The 16,268-nt window shown below is 49.8% G+C and overlaps 1 protein-coding gene across 4 annotated transcripts in view; it reads right to left on the reverse strand.

Moving 5' to 3' along the window:
* Window positions 1–16,268, reverse strand: part of UNC13D (unc-13 homolog D) — an 880,699-nt gene that overhangs the window by 417,004 nt on the left and 447,427 nt on the right. For all 4 annotated transcript variants that reach the window (XM_078654550.1, XM_078654552.1, XM_078654549.1 and 1 more), the window contains exon 15: window positions 10,327–10,451. In XM_078654550.1, coding sequence (XP_078510676.1) covers window positions 10,327–10,451 — 125 coding nt within the window. The remainder of the gene's footprint in view (window positions 1–10,326; window positions 10,452–16,268) is intronic.

Raw genomic sequence — 16,268 nt, forward strand, 5'->3', positions numbered from 1 at the left:
GAAGAAGAGTCAGTAGAGAGTATACGAAGTGCCTGGCTATGGCACCTCAGCCCCAATTCCCTACACACAGGTTTCAGCCAGAATTTACGCGCCACTTTGTAAGCGGGGCAGGCAAAAAATAGGTGGGCCACAGATTCCTTTGGTGCTGCACATCCAGGGCACGAATACTGGGCGGCACCAGAGTTAGACCACCTCGCCGTGAAGTCATGCACCGGAAGAGTCCCATATCTCAATTTTAGATATAGCGCTCGATCTAAAGGTTTGGTTATCAGGTCAAGGAAGGGTTCCAGTTTTTTCACCCATTTAATTAACAGAAATTGGTCCGTGAGTGAGCCCCCATCCATGACCCTCAGTGCAATACTCTGAACCCAATCCCAATATAACTTTTTAATCACTTCCTTGGGTGGCGGCGTTTGTGACTCCCAAGCATCCCTTAGACCCAAGTTAAGAACCAGGTCTCTCAATTTCTTCAGCCATCCTATTTTTCCCCCCGTGTCCAGCAAAAGAAGATCGTCCAACCCTTCAGCATATTTTGCGAGCTCCTCAGTTCTTCTTAAACGAGTCCAAAAGAGCAATGGGCGTAACCTTACCAAGTCCTTTAAAGATCTTCTGCCCAGATCTAATCTCAGGGGGATCAGCGGGGTAGAAGTAGGAAGAGCCACCACCTTCCTTAGGAAATTATTTTCCGCTGTCGATAGATCTGTTTTCAAACCCCCAGAGTTCAGAGCCATATAATGCCGCCGGGAGAATCTGGCCCTCATAAATCGCCATGGCAGGGGAGACTGGTTTGCTACTTGACTCACGGAGCTCTCTCAGAGTCACCCCGGATGCTCTTTGGTGACTAAGTAGCATTTTGGCCAAGTGGTCCTTCCATGTCATTCGACTATTTATCCGGACACCAAGATAATCAAATGAGTTGACCAACTCCAGGGGCGCACCATTAAGCAAGAAGTTATTTTTAAATCTTTTAGAGGGTGAAAATGCCATCAGTTTAGTTTTCGAGGTATTGATGGTTAAGCCTCTGTTGGTACAAAAAGAACTAAACCGGTTCAAGAGTTTTTGCAGACCCACTGGGGATTTGGAGATCAATAAGGTGTCGTCGGCGAAGAGTAGAGTCGGGACTCTTTCCCCCGCCAGGGATGGGGCATCCGTCTCCTCCCCATTCAGATGGTCCACCACTCCATTCACGAATAGGGAGAAAAGAGTCGGAGCCATAACACAGCCCTGGCGTACTCCTCTCCTCACAGGGACCCTATCTGTTAACTGTCCCTGGGATCCCCATCTGACCCTCGCATAATTCCCCTCATGGAGCTTTATGATCAGACTCAGGAGCCTACTGGGAAATCCCATCTCACCTAAGATCTCCCATAGTTTTGCCCGTGGGACCAGGTCAAAAGCCGTCTTGAGATCTATGAAGGCCATGTATAAACTGCCTTTCTTGATGGTAACTGCCTTCCAATAGATGGCAAAAAAGCGAAAGACCTGGTCCATCGTGCCTACCTTCCTTCTAAAGCCAGCTTGAAGGTGGGAGAGAATGCTGGCTTCCTCCATCCAATCGCCTACCCTTGAAATGATGACCCTGCCGACCACTTTCTGAATTATGTCTATCAAGCTGATAGGTCTATAGTTCGCAGGATCATCTCTAGCCCCCTTCTTGAAAACGGTTACCACCTCTGCCCCCTTCCAAGAGTCTGGCACCTGGTGACCCCTAGTTATCAAATTCATAATTGTGGCAATTAACTTGGCCCAAGCCTGCGGCTCTGCAATCAACAGGTCCCCAGGGATCCCATCCGGCCCGGCCGCCTTCTTTGGGGTTAGATGTTTAATCGCCGTCACTACCTCAGTGGTCGAAAATTGGGGGTCATCCACCCCTACGATATCCCCAGCTCCAAAACTAGTTGCCCCGGGGCTGATTAGTTCATCATTACCTCCATATAGGGATGAAAAGTGATTAAACCATTGCTGGCTGGTTATGTGAGCTGCTAATGGTTGCAATTTCCTCTGCCTATTTCTATTAATCAAATCCCAAAAAAGGTTCGGGTTCCTTCTGCTCACAGCGTTGGCTAGGTCCTGCCAATGCTGTTCCTCCCACTCGCGTTTAGCCAGCGATAGTGCTTTTAGGTATTCCTTCCTGGCCGCTCTAACTAGCAAAGGATCCCCAGAAAGCAGGGCTTTTGTCAGATTTTTCCTTTTGCCCTTACACTGATCTGTATACCAGGGTTTTTTTGAAGTGGGAGGTGTAGTCAGTTTCCTGTGGCTTTTACCTTTCGAGATAAAAAATTGGCTGACATGATCTATTGTAGCCTTATAAGCTAAGTCGAGGGAAGAGTGCAGCGACATACTAATCTCATTTTCACAGACCCAGGCCTCCAGATCAGAGGACAGACCCTCTACTATTTAAATAGCGATACATTACAATTTACACATTGCCTCCCATTCCGTATTTCAGGCCTTTCGCATCATCTACATTCTTCCTGTCATTTTAGTTTCTTCGCCATCTTAGTTTCGAGATGACTGCAATATCTGCGCGCGCATTCCAAAACGAAACCTAGCGTGGGGGTGGGACTTCCGTCTTGTGCGCGAAGCCCGCGCCCACGGAGTTCCTGGTCCGAAGAGCAGTGCGTGACGCGGGGCTCCCATGCCTGAGGGAGAGCCCCGCGGAGGCGACAGAACACCGGATTGGCGGTAAGTGGGCCTTGGGGGGCGCTCGTGTGTGTGAGTGTGTGTGCGTGCGTGTATGTGCGTGTCTCTGTCTGCGACGGCGGGGGGAGGGGGGAGTGTCTCTGTCTGCGCTCGTGTGTGTGTGGCCGCATGCGTGCAGGGGGAGGTGTGCCTGGGTATGTTTGCGCTTCCCAGGAGACAGCCAGGCAGAGCGCGGCACGTGCCAGTTTCAAATCGCCTCCAAGGCGATGCGCGCGGCCAGGATTGTCTCCTGGGAAGCACACATGCCAACAAAAGGTTCTCGGTGGAGACGCACTTCGTGCGGCCAGCCGAGACCTAAAAAAGGACCCTCCTTCTCCATCTAATCCTGCCTCTGCCATATCCATGGAATTGTAGAGCATTGCGTCCTTTTATGGAAGAAACCAACGCCAAATTACAGGTCTTGACTGACACTTGGTCTCAAATGGATGCGAGAGTCACTTCAGTGGAGCGCAGCGTTTCCTCTCTTCAGGAATCTTCGTCTAAAGTCTCCCACTTGCACTCACAGGTTGCGTCTCTTCAAAAGCAGGTGGAGGAGTTGGAAAATCGAAATAGACGCAACAACCTGCGTATTTACGGCCTATTGGAGGGTTGCGAGGAGACTGACCCCGTTGCTTTTTTCAAATCCTTTCTTCCCACCCTTTTGCATCTGCCGGAAGGTACCATGCTCAACATACAAAGAGCCCACAGACTTGGCAGGGCTCCCTCTCCTACCTCCACTTCTTCGAAACCAAGAGGCGTCATCATGTATTTTCTGGAATACACCGACTTTTTAAAGGTTCTTTCAGCGGCTAGAGCCTCTCCTCGTTTAACCTGGTCAGGATCCTCCTTGTTCTTTGCACAGGATTATGCAAGAGCCACGGCGAATCGACGCAAGGCCTTCCTGGATATGAGACCCGCTCTTCGCTCCATTGGTGCCACATATGGTCTCTTTCACCCGTGTTTTTTCAGAGTTACCTACAACAACACAACAACAACCTACGAGGATCCAGTTCGTCTCCAGAGTTTCCTAAATTCCTGCCAAGCTGCTGATATGGACCTTTCTGATCCATTTTCCTCTTTCCCTCCATGATTCTTGCATCCTCTCTCTATTTTGATTGTTGATATCTGTTGTTTTCTCTCCTTCATTTGATTTTACATGTTTGACAGTTACGCTTCTTACTCCTGTATGCTGTTATATTGCTTCATTCCCTTTTTCCTTCATGTTCTCTCTCCGTGCTCTATTTTTTAACTTCCATAGCTCCTTTTGGTTTTTTATTTTCAGTAATTTTGTCTCCTAATGTTATTCTTCTTTATTCACAGGTTCTATGTCGCGTTCCGTGTTGTCCCCTTGGTTGGGTGATTCGTTGACCCTGTTCGCTCGACCCTCCCTAGTTGGCTCTACCCCCTCCTCTTCTTCTCGTTTGATCCTTTTCCCGTTTGTGCTCCCTCCTCTCTCGTAAGTACAGTTTTTCTTCTTGTTCACCATGTTTATTTACTCTTTTGTCCTTCTCTCCCTAACTTTTGTATTTTTTCTGAGCTTAAAGGTGTCTCTTTTTCTCTACTCACCTTTTCTTCTTTATCCTCAAGATTTTGATCCACTCTCTCTTGTTTCTACATATTTCTTTTTTACGTTTTTGGTCTTTACTGTCTTATTTGCTAACATTTGCCTTTTTCTTCTTGCTCCCTCTTTTTCTCTTTCTCCCTCTCCTCTTTTGCATCTCCCTCTTTTCTCCTATTCTTTCTCTCCTTTCTTTCTAGCATTAATGATCATTTTCTTCTCTTCGGTTCACTTTCTCTCATGGGCTCTTCTTCTCACGATGCTACTGCTCTTTTTATTTTTCTATTTTCTATATTATGTCATTGAAAATAATTACATGGAATGTTAAGGGCATCAATTCTCCGATTAAGAGGCAAAGAATCCTTACTCACCTAGCCAAATTAAATGTGGATATTGCTTTTTTACAAGAAACCCATTTATCTGATGCGGAATCGGCTAAACTTAAAAGAGGATGGGTGGGTGAGGCTTATTATTCCCAGGGTGATGGTAAACGAAATGGTGTAGTCATCTTGTGTCGTAAAACCCTTTCCCATTCCCTAATTGCTCAGGAATCAGATGATGAACGTCGTTGGATATATGTTAAACTGTCTCTAAAGGGTGTTCCAATTTCCCTTCTCAATGTTTATGCTCCCACTGGTGGTGATCCTGCTTTTTGGCATGACTTTTCCCAACATATCACCAGATTTGCTGATGACAACCTCATCTTAGCAGGTGACTGTAATCAGCCCCTTGATCCTTTCCTTGACCGGAATTCCAAGACTCCCTATATTCCAAATAAATCTCACAAGCTATTTTCTCAAGCTATCTCTCAACATAAGCTCATTGACGCTTGGCGTCTGTGTAATCCGACAATGAGAGAGTTTACTTTTTATTCCTCATGCCATCATTCCCAATCCCGGATTGATTATATTTTTGTTACTCACAATATTTCCCAAACTCTTACTAATGCCGAAATTGTTCCTATTTTATTTTCGGATCATGCTCCTACCACGGCACATATTGATATACTTCCTAAACCTGTTGGTCCAAGGAGATGGCGTTTTAATAATGCCCTCTTATTGGATCCTAAATTCACCACTTCCTTCATCGAATTTTTTGATGAATTTTGTTTGTTTAATGATACCTCCTCCATCCCCAAACATACCATCTGGGATGCCTTTAAGGCTGCGGCAAGAGATTTTATAATTGGTTATGTTGCAAAGAAACGGAAACTTGCCCGTAAAATTACAGGAGACCTTCTTCACGATATCAAGAAATTGGAACACGCTTATTTTACTTCCCATTCACAAGACAGTTTAACAGCTCTTGTTAATGCCAAAATGAATTTCAACAAAAAATCTATAGAGGATGCTTCCCTATATTTATTGAAATCCAGTGCAAAATTCTATGGTGGCAGAAATAAGGCTGGGAAAATCTTAGCCAACTATTTGAAAATTAAGCACAACAAACTGAATATTGAGTCCATCTACGACGCTCATTCTATTCTTCAACACAAAGATGCAGACATCCTCACTGAATTCTCCTCTTTCTACAAAACTTTCTACTGTACTCTTCTGAAACCCAACCCTCTATCCAATCTTTAAATCATTTCTTCTCTACCATACATAAACCGGACCATTTCCCTCTTGATCTGTCTTCTCTAGAATTAGATATTTCTCAACATGAATTACTTTTGGCACTCCAGACTCTCAAAAAAGACAAAGCCCCTGGACCCGATGGCCTTACTGTTGAATTCTTTCTCCATTTTTCAAAACTCCTTCTTCCAAAACTACACTCTCTCCTAGACTCTTTTCTTGCCCAAGGCGCTTCCTCAGGTTCTTTCTCTGACGCTCATATATGCCTCATACCCAAGGAAGGGAAAGATGCTCAATATTGTAAGAACTATAGGCCCATTTCCTTGGTCAACATTGACTACAAGATATTCGCTAAATCACTTGCAGCACGTCTTGACCTCCTACTTCCAGATCTTTTAGGCGAGGAACAAGCGGGCTTCGTCAAGGGCAGATTCATTACAGATAATACTAGACTTTTGTTTAATGTTTTATCAAAATCTCATAAATTACCTAGTGCCCTTGCAGCAATTGCTCTAGATGCTGAGAAAGCCTTTGATAGAGTTGAGTGGACCTATCTGTTTCACACTCCAAATGGTTTGGTTTTGGCCCGAAATTTATATCTTTGGTTTCCTTATTGTATTCCAATCCCCGTGCGGCAGTTTGTGCCAATGGTCTAGTCTCCTCCTTTTTTGATTTAGGGAGAGGAGTGCGTCAAGGTTGTCCCCTGTCCCCTTTTCTTTTTAATCTGGCTCTAGAACCTTTTTTATCCGAACTTCGTCAAAACCCTAACATCCATGGCTTTCATACCTTAGATTCCCAAGTTAAGCTTGCCGCGTATGCAGATGATATTTTACTTTTCATTTCCAACCCAACTCAATCTATTCCTGCCTTTCTTGCTGAAGTAAGAGATTTTCCCCAGATATCTGGTTACAAGCTTAACAATGACAAGTGTGAGATTTTGCCCTTGACGAAGTTCACTTTTAAGCCTGATTTTAGTACCTCTAACTTTACATGGAGCTCCTCACACATCAAGTACCTTGGCCTTCATATTACCCCCTCTATTTCCGACACAGTCTCCCTTTGTTTGACTAAATGCATTCAAAAACTATTAGATTTAACATCTAGATGGCATCCATTTTACTTATCTTGGTTGGGCCGCCTTGATACAATTAAAATGATGCTATCCCCCATAGTCCTCTACACTGTTTCCAATATTCCTGTCTCCATTCCCTCTAAATTTTTCAGGAGAATTAACTCAATTTTTGCATCTTTTCTCTGGAGCAACAAAAAACCTAGAATGTCCCTTGCTCGACTTATTCGTCCCAAATCAGAAGGTGGAGTGAATTTCCCAGATTTCCCAGTTTACCATAAGGCGTTTCTATTACGACAGGCTTCCCTCTGGTTGCAGGACCCAACCTCCCCCTGCCCCTTCTGGGCTAAACTTGAACGCCTTTTCCTTTCCCCCTTTTCAATGCTGAATATCTTTCTTTCTCGCGCAAGCCCTCCTCTATTCCTACTCCTATTCACAAATTTGCCGCTAAATTGCTTTCATCCTCTTCTCCTGCTCCCCCTGTGACTGTTATTGAGTTCCTTGCCTCCACCATTTGGCATAATACCTCCCTTTTGATAAGTGATAAGCCTTTTTATTGGAGGTCATGGAGGCACAAAGGACTTATCTGGGGTGTCCAACTATTTTCACACTCTTCTTTCATACCTTTCCCTACTCTACGTGCCACATTTGGCCTACCTGCCTCTTTTATCCATAGATATCTTCTTCTCAAAGAGGCTGTATTGACAACTTACACTCGTCTTTTACACGCACCTTCCCCTTCTTCTTCTCCTCCTCTCCCTTTATCACTACTTCATTCCTTTCTACGCACTAATCCCAAAGCCTCCTCCATTTACAAACACCTTCATGCTAAAGACTCTATCAGACCCAAATCCAAGGTGGAGGAATGCTGGGAACAAGATCTGGCTGCATCTTGGCCCATTCCTTTGTGGGATAAGATCTGGAATAAAATTCGCAAGTCCTCTAGAGCAGCGACCTTGACGCAAACTTTGTTCTTCATTTACAATAGACTTCTTTTCACACCATTTGATCTCCATAAACGCTTTCCCACTACTCCTCACATTTGCTGGTCCTGCTCTTCCCCGCAAGCGACTTTGTTTCATATGTTGTTCCTATGCAAACCGGTTAATGACTTTTGGTTGCAAGTCTGGGCCCAAATTAATGTGATGCTTCGTACTTGCATTCCTTTCTCCTACACTAATGTTTTTTTAGGAAGTCTTTCTCCCTGTTGGGAAGATGCTGAATTTAACACTCAGATTATCGACTTATTGTTAGCTGTTGCATTTCAACAAATTACAGTCAACTGGAAGAATTTTTCTATCATTTCCTTCAAAGCATGGTGGTATAACGTTTGCCATAATCATAGACTGGATACTGCTTTTGTCTTTCCGGCCCACATGGCGGCAAAGCGTAAAGACTTATGGCTTCCTGTTACCCTTTATCTTGATGTATGTGTTAACCGTTCGTTTCACCCGCAGCCTTCACAGCAAGAAGTTCTCAAGCCTCCTTAAATGCCCCTGCATTCCATTTCTTTTTCATTATCAACTGTATGTATTTCATTTTGTATAATTTTATCTCTACAAATGTTGTTTTCTATCCTACTTATTTTTTACGTTTTTGATTAGCTCTCATTACTGTTTATAACTGTATTATGCCCATTGCCTACTGATATACTCATTTTTGTACTTCTCATTGTATTTTGTATTGACACCTTGCTCCTTTTCCCTTCCCCGAAATAAAATTCTTGTTGAACTTAAAAAAGAGAGACAGGCGGAAGGTTGGGTGAGAAAGTGGTACTAAGGAAGCACAGAAGTGAGAAAGTATAGAGGGAGGATAGTAAGAAAAAGGGGTGAGAAGCAGCAAAGATGAAAAAGCAAAGGCTAAGACAGGATTACTCTCGGGGCAGGAAATGAGGAAAGGGAGCCAGGAAAAGAAGATGGGTAGAGGGAATGAGGGAGAAGGAAGATTGAAGTAATAACAAGGGAGGATGAAGGGCAGTAAAAGTAAGGAGGAGGCATAAAGACATTCGGAAAATGGTGGTATATAAGGAATTATATGTTGCTAAATGCAGAATTTTCCCCAATTAAAACAAAAAACTGACAATTTCCTCAAGCCTGCCATGTAGTGGTTGGGCTCGCTCACTTTGTTGATCTCTATCTCTATGCCGTATGGGGGCTAGTATGATAACATTTGCTAGGGATGGCTTTGTTTTTCAGTTCTGCCCTGTGCAACTCCGAAATACCAAAACAGTGGGAGCATTATTCTGTTTGTACCACATACAGGGTTTTCAGTGTTCTAGTCAAAGGGGTGAGATGGGTCCTAATGAACGGATACCTGAAGGGAATGAAGCTATCTACAGCCTCAGTATAAACCCCAAATTTGGGACAGAAGGCCTTCCATAGCTCTACGATGCAAACGCTCTTCTTTCTGGCCACAAAATCACTAATTAAAAAAGGGATGGAACCTTGTGTTTGGAGCAAGGCAAGACAAGATGGATCATTCGTCAAGTAGTACAATAACACTCTTTAGAGGAAGTACGCAGTGACTTACAGAGGTTGGCTTTTTGGATAGATGAGAGGTGTTCAACCCAGTATCACTACTCCACGGTGCACATAACGTTCACCAGAACTATATTCCTTGACCATACCATACACTAGGACACTTGATGAAAGGGGCACATCAAGGGGTTAAAGTCCTTCTGGATCATGATATTCCTTGACCATGCACTAGTACAATTGATAAAAGGGCCACATCAAGTGCTCATCGTCCTAATGGTTCATGTTCAGGATATTCTGGGGTACAGGACAGGGTTGCCCACTGTCACAACTTTTTGTGTTATACGTTCACAATTGGACCCAGGGATTCAGATATAACATTGAGATTCAAGTGATTAGCTTGCAGGAGCTTGAAAAATCTGACACAGCCTCTTGCTTCAAGACAAACTGGACTAAATGGGAAGCCCTAAATCTGAACACCTTGCCAGGTACTCTCCATCGCCTGCAGAGAAGGGGGCCCTTCAGCTGGGCACAGAAATCTGATATCTGGACGTCTATGTTACCTCTTGTATTGAAATGTTTTAATCACCCCCTCAAATAGGTTTTGTATTGAAGACCTATTTGAGGGGGTGATTAAAACATTTGAACAGATGAAATATGAAGTCCCCTTAGGAGAAAACGAGTGAAATTATTACGCACTGGACGACACACAGCACAATTATGCCAGGTGCTCTGGGAGACAGTAGATATGGACTAACACTTGCCCAAGTCATATGCCATTTCTTCCAAGAAACTGAGGCCTTGCTGAGGTACAGCTTCCAGACTGCATAAGGGAGGGAACTGTGGTTGAAATACTCGGATATGGTACGGGCCAATATTTTGATAAATGCATCTGTGATAGCCAGACGTGTGATAGGGAGAGAAGCTAGTACATCTCTGTGAAGAGTGCCTGCCGCTGGTACTACTCACCTGAGCAGACCCTGGAGACGGTCTGCAGACTTAGGGGCCGATGGCGGGAAGATGATCCGGTATCGGTGGAGAAGGGAGACACCATAATCCAGTAATGACTCAAAAGACTCTGCTAGTTCCGCTCGCTGCACACCACAAAAGAAAAAAACATAAGCAAAATCACCACAAAGGGCATTGCATTGGCCTTCTCATGAAACATCACTACAAATCATGTGTGGGAAGGGGGGGAAGGGCAAAAAGAGAGGATAGGAACCTCCAGGTCCAAAAGGCTCATTAGGGAAAGTCTCCATTCACCTGTGTAACACAGTAGCAGGCTATTAGAAGAGTCATGCATGTGTGTGATACTTATACAGAACAGAAGCAGAAGAAAGGCAGCGCAGCACTGTACACGGTCAAAGCCACCAAGGATTCATGCTTCAGGGGAGGGACAAACTTACGATGGGGAAGTAAAGCCCACACAATCCATCAAATAAGAAGCAAACAAATGAGTGACCTGGTAACCAATGGGAGGTCGCCAAGCTCAGTGTAAGCTAACAAAATAACAGACCCCCCACATGCCCTGAGACCTAAAAAGAAAAGCTGGAATGATGGATTGGAATATGGCCCACTGAAACTACTAGTGGCTGAGATTGGTCCATGCAATCCACCCATCAGGTTTTTTTTTTTTCCAACAGTGTTGGACCCGGCCTCATGGCGTGGTCCTACCCCTCCCGCATGGCGGGCCCCGGACGACATCGGTCCGCCACCCAGCATCGGGCAGCCCTTTTGCCCGACACTGCACGCCCCAACATTGTTGGTCCGGTCACCATCCCGGACCCCCACTACCGGCCTGGCTCCATCGTGGGCCCCTCACGACCTAAGCACGAGGCCGCGCCCGACTCCATCTTGGGCCCACCACGTCACGAGCACGTGGCCTCGGCCCCGGCCCAGGCCCCAGCGAAGCCCAGACATCGAGGCACCAAGATCCACCCAGGTGGTCGAGTGGCCACTCGACAGATCCCGGAGAAAAGGGGGTTTCGATGGCCCTCCAGCCGTCCCCGGACGCCTGGTTTCGATCGCCCTCCGGCCTCCCGGGGCGCTGGCTCCACCCCCTGCTGGGTGTCTGGACACCATCATCCCGGCCCCTCTGACCCCCAGGCGCGAGGGTCCGGACATCAAAGGACTCCAGTCCTATATCTGGGCCAGCCCTGGATTAGGACGTCAGTTGTATCCTGGACTGGAAAGCCCTGCTGACGCTGTCACGGCCGACACCAGAAGAACTCATTGCCTGTAACCTGAAGAGACCTTGAGAGCCTGCTGGCGCTGCCGCGGCCCACCTTTGCTGAACCATCTTGAGAGCCTGCTGGCGCTGCCGCGGCCCACCTTTTGCCGAACCATCTTGAGAGCCTGCTGGCGCTGCCGCGGGCCACCTTTTGCCGAACCATCTTGGGAGCCTGCTGGCGCTGCCGCGGCCCACCTTTGCTGTACCATCCTAGGAGCCTGCTGGTGCTGCCGCGGCTGAACCACCTGAGAGCCTGCTGGCGCTGCCGCGGCTGAACTATCTTGAGAGCCTGCTGGCGCTGCCGCGGCTGAACCATCTTGAGAGCCTGCTGGCGCCGCCGCGGCTGAACCATCTTGAGAGCCTGCTGGCGCTGCCGCGGCCTCCTCTCCATTAAGACCACCTGTCGAGTCCTGCTGGCGCTGCCGCGGCTCGACCTCTCGGAACCCCCGGCTCGAGGATTGAGAGCTGTGCGCAGGGTATCCCTTCTTGTATCCATACCGAGGCTGTCCCGCTACCCTGTCCCTTTTACGAGACTCTACAGATCCCTCGATCTGCCTGTATATACCGCTGAGACCCAGCAACCTTTATTCTTGATAAAGCCTAAGAACTTAACCTCTTGTGTGGTGTCCGTTTGTAGTGTTGTGGTTACCCTGCTGTACGATCCTAGGAGAGGACCCTCACCCAGGAGGCCTCTCGATAACGCTCGGCTACTTCTCGACGGAGGGGTGGACCTAGGGGTGGTCAGTCAGACATCTTCTGCCTCCCCCGGGATCGCCTTTCTAACATTGGTGGCAAGCGACGGGATCCGAGCCGACGCAGATCGTACAGAGGGTGATTCACTCACTACCGAGATAAACACACTACGACCATGACTACGCAAGAGACAAGACCGACTACGGAATTCCAGAAGGAAAAAATGGAAGATTACAGTCACAAAGAATTAAAACAATTCTGCAAAGATCTGGGCATCGCTACCACTGGGCTAAGCACCAAGGAAGACTTTAAATCAGCCCTACAAGCATGGGTGGACGCCGATGATAGACCACCCCGGAATGAAGACAACCCGGGCCCGAGCGGACGCCCGGAGACCGACACGACCCCAGCGGGGGAGAGACCCGCCAATCCAGGCACGAGCCCCCACGAAGACGCCCGAGAGCGAGAGAGGAACCGGCTCCACGAGTTGGAGCTCGCCCGACTCCAGTTGGATGGAGAACTACAGCTGGCGGAAAGGAAAATCGCACTCGAGCAACTACGGCTAGAAGGAGACCTGGAAGAGAAGCGAAGACAAAGAGACCTCGAAGAAAAGAGACTCATGCTCGAGCATGAGCGCGGCCTAAAAGAACTAGAACTCAAGGCCAAAACGAATGATGCCAATGCCTCCGGGGGCAAGACCTCGCCCCCGCCCTTGGACACAAAGGTGCACATACCCAAGGATGTCGTCAAGGAATATTACAAGAACGACGACATCCAACAGTGGTTCAAAGCCTACGAGGTCGCCATGAACGCACATCGAGTACCCCTCAAGGACTGGGGCGCCGGCCTGTGGGGGAAGTTCGTCAATGAGGGGAGAGACGCCCTGCTAGAGCTCCCCGACGCCGAGATGACCTCGTACGAGCACATGAATACCGCTCTCCTCACTCGCTATGGACTCACCCCCGAGATGTACCGGCAGCGATTCCGAGACTGTAAAAAAATCCCCGGTACCACTTGGGTGGAATACGTGAACTTTTACAGCAGAGCCTTCGAGGGGTGGATCAAAGGCAGCAAGGTCACCACCTACCAGCAGTTGGTCGACCTCATTATCTGTCCAACAACTGCTTCATCGAACTCCGGCAGCACCTCCTCGACAGCAAACTGACTGAGCCCCGAAAACTCGCTGTCGAGGCGGATAGATGGGTGAGCACCCGAGTCCCCCGGAGTCCGATGGGAGACTACGGCCGGGGATCCCCGGTGAACCACCGACCACGAGGCGGCGGAGGAGGCCAGAGCAGGGGACGAGACACCCCCACGGGGTCCTCCCCTACCTCCACTTCACCAGCCCTGGGCGGGAGGGGGGTTCCCCCCGCCCGAATGTGACGTGCCACCGATGCCAGCGACAGGGTCACTACGCGAATGACCCCCTCTGCCCGATGAACCAGCGACCCGGCACCACCGGTCCTCCCAACCGCCAGATCGCGGCCGCCGCCCTGGGGGAAGAAAGAGGCGAGGAAGATGACAACGACCCCGAACAGGCCGAATGGGAGCCCGCCGCCATGATCTTGGCATGCCTGGGTGATCGAGACCTGGTCCCCCGAGACCCGATCCCAGGCAACACCCAGAAATATCGCCAATGGGTCACCATCAACGGCCGCCGGGCCGAAGCCCTCCGAGACACTGGAGCCAGCGTAACAGCGGTCCGACGCCACTTGGTGACCCCAGAGCAAATTCTCCCCAATATCATGTGCCCGGTGCGGACGGCGGACAACTCCGAGAGTTTGTGCCAGATAGCCCGCATCCCCTTCGAATGGGGAGGGGTGTCGGGTATGCTGAAGGTGACCGTCCGGGACGATGCCCCCATGGACTGCCTCCTCGGAAACGACCTGGAAAGTTCCCCCTGGGCCAGCGTCGAGCGGAGAGAGCATCTGGGGATGCTAGGCCTTCCAGAGTGGGTCTGTGCGACCACACGCTCCATGTCCGCCCGAGCCTTCGCCCCACCGGAGGATGCTCCGACCGAGGAACCAGAGTGGCCCGCACCGCCACCGCCCGCCGTCCCCGAGGACGCCGACCCTGAACCTGGCCCTCTGGGGCCCAACCAGGAAGACCTCACCGAGCTCGGCCACCTTCCAGAACTAGCTCAATGGCGCCAAGAAGGTGGCCCCACCCGCGAACAATTTCGGCAGGAACAGAAAACCTGTCCCTCCCTCGAGGGAATCCCGACAACAAGCCGCCACTCAAGCCGCTGGAGGCCCCTCCGGGTCCCACTGGGTCTATTTGGACCACGACCTTCTCTACAGCGAGCAGAAAGTTGCCGAACTAGGGGCCAGCCGAGTACTGGTCGTTCCCCTCCGTTTCAGAGACTTCCTCTTGAACTTGGCACACGACGTGCCCCTCGCCGGGCACCTGGGGCAGGATAAAACTTACAGCCGCCTGGTGACCCATTTCTACTGGCCGAAGATGCGCAACGATGTGCACAACCACTGCCGATCCTGTCCGACGTGTCAAGCCAGCGGGAAGAGCGGGGGAAAAGTCAAGGCCCCACTCCAGCCCTTTCCTGTGGTCACCACCCCCTTCGAGAGAGTGGGGATCGACATTGTGGGACCCTTGGACCCCCGCACCTCTCAGGGGCACCGCTTCATCCTCGTTCTGGTGGACCATGCCACCCGCTATCCTGAGGCCATCCCCCTCCGAACCATCACGGCCCCAGTAGTAGGCAGAGCCCTGATGGGGATCTTCTCCAGAGTCGGCTTCCCCCGAGAAGTCGTGAGTGATCGGGGTACAAACTTTATCTCCAAGCATATGCGATCCCTGTGGCAACAGTGCGGGGTCACATATAAGTTCACCACCCCGTATCACCCCCAAGGAAATGGACTTGTAGAACGGTTTAACCGAACACTGAAGGGGATGATCAGAGGCTTAGACGAGCCACTACGACGCAGATGGGACGTCCTGCTGCCCTGCCTCCTGTTTGCGTATCGAGAGGTACCCCAGAAGTCCCTGGGGTTCAGCCCCTTCGTACTATTGTATGGGCACCCGGTCCGAGGCCCCCTCAGCCTGGTCAAAGAAGGCTGGGAGACGGCTGTCCAAGGTGCCCCACCAGATGTCTACCAGTACCTCCTGACACTCCGCAACCAGACTCGGAAGTTCCGGGAACTTGCCGAGGCCAACCTCGAGGCCAGTCAGGAGGAGATGAAACGCTGGTATGACCAGAACGCCTCATCCATCGAATTCGAGCCGGGCCAGCAAGTCTGGGTCATGTCCCCGGTTGAACCTTGCGCCCTCCAGGACAAATGGACGGGGCCCTTCAAAGTGGTGGAGCGCAAGAGCCCCGTCACTTACCTGGTGGACCTGGAATCCCCCCGGAACCCCCTCCGGGTCCTGCACGCTAACCGGCTCAAGCCACACTTCGCCCACACTGAACTAAGTCTGCTGCTAGCGACCGATGACGGAGCTGAAGACGACTCCGAACCCGTACCAGATCTCATGAGCATCACCGAGAAAGACGGTTCCATCGAAGGGGTCACACTCTCCTCTACCCTGACCCCAGAACAGCACCAAGACTGCCGGGAGCTGCTGGGGCAATTTGCAGACCTATTTTCCCTCACCCCTGGAGTCACCCGGTGGTGTGTCCACGATGTGGACACCGGAGACAACGCGCCTGTAAGACACCAAGCTTTCCGAGTGCCCGACCGAGTTCGGGCCTGCATTCAATCCGAAGTGGCCAAGATGCTAGCCCTGGGGGTAGTCGAACCCTCCGACAGTCCCTGGGCCAGTCCTGTTGTCCTGGTCCCTAAAGCCACCGTCTCTGGCACACCCCCGGAGCTCCGGTTCTGTGTTGACTACCGGGGGCTGAATGCAGTCACCCGGACCGACGCCCATCCCATCCCCCGGGCGGATGAACTGATCGATCGCCTGGGGGCCGCCAAATATCTCAGCATCTTCGACCTCACGGCGGGGTATTGGCAGATCGGCCTCACCCCTGGAG

Source organism: Lissotriton helveticus, chromosome 7, assembly GCF_964261635.1.
Source record: "Lissotriton helveticus chromosome 7, aLisHel1.1, whole genome shotgun sequence".
In the NCBI taxonomy this organism is placed as follows: Eukaryota; Metazoa; Chordata; class Amphibia; order Caudata; family Salamandridae; genus Lissotriton; species Lissotriton helveticus.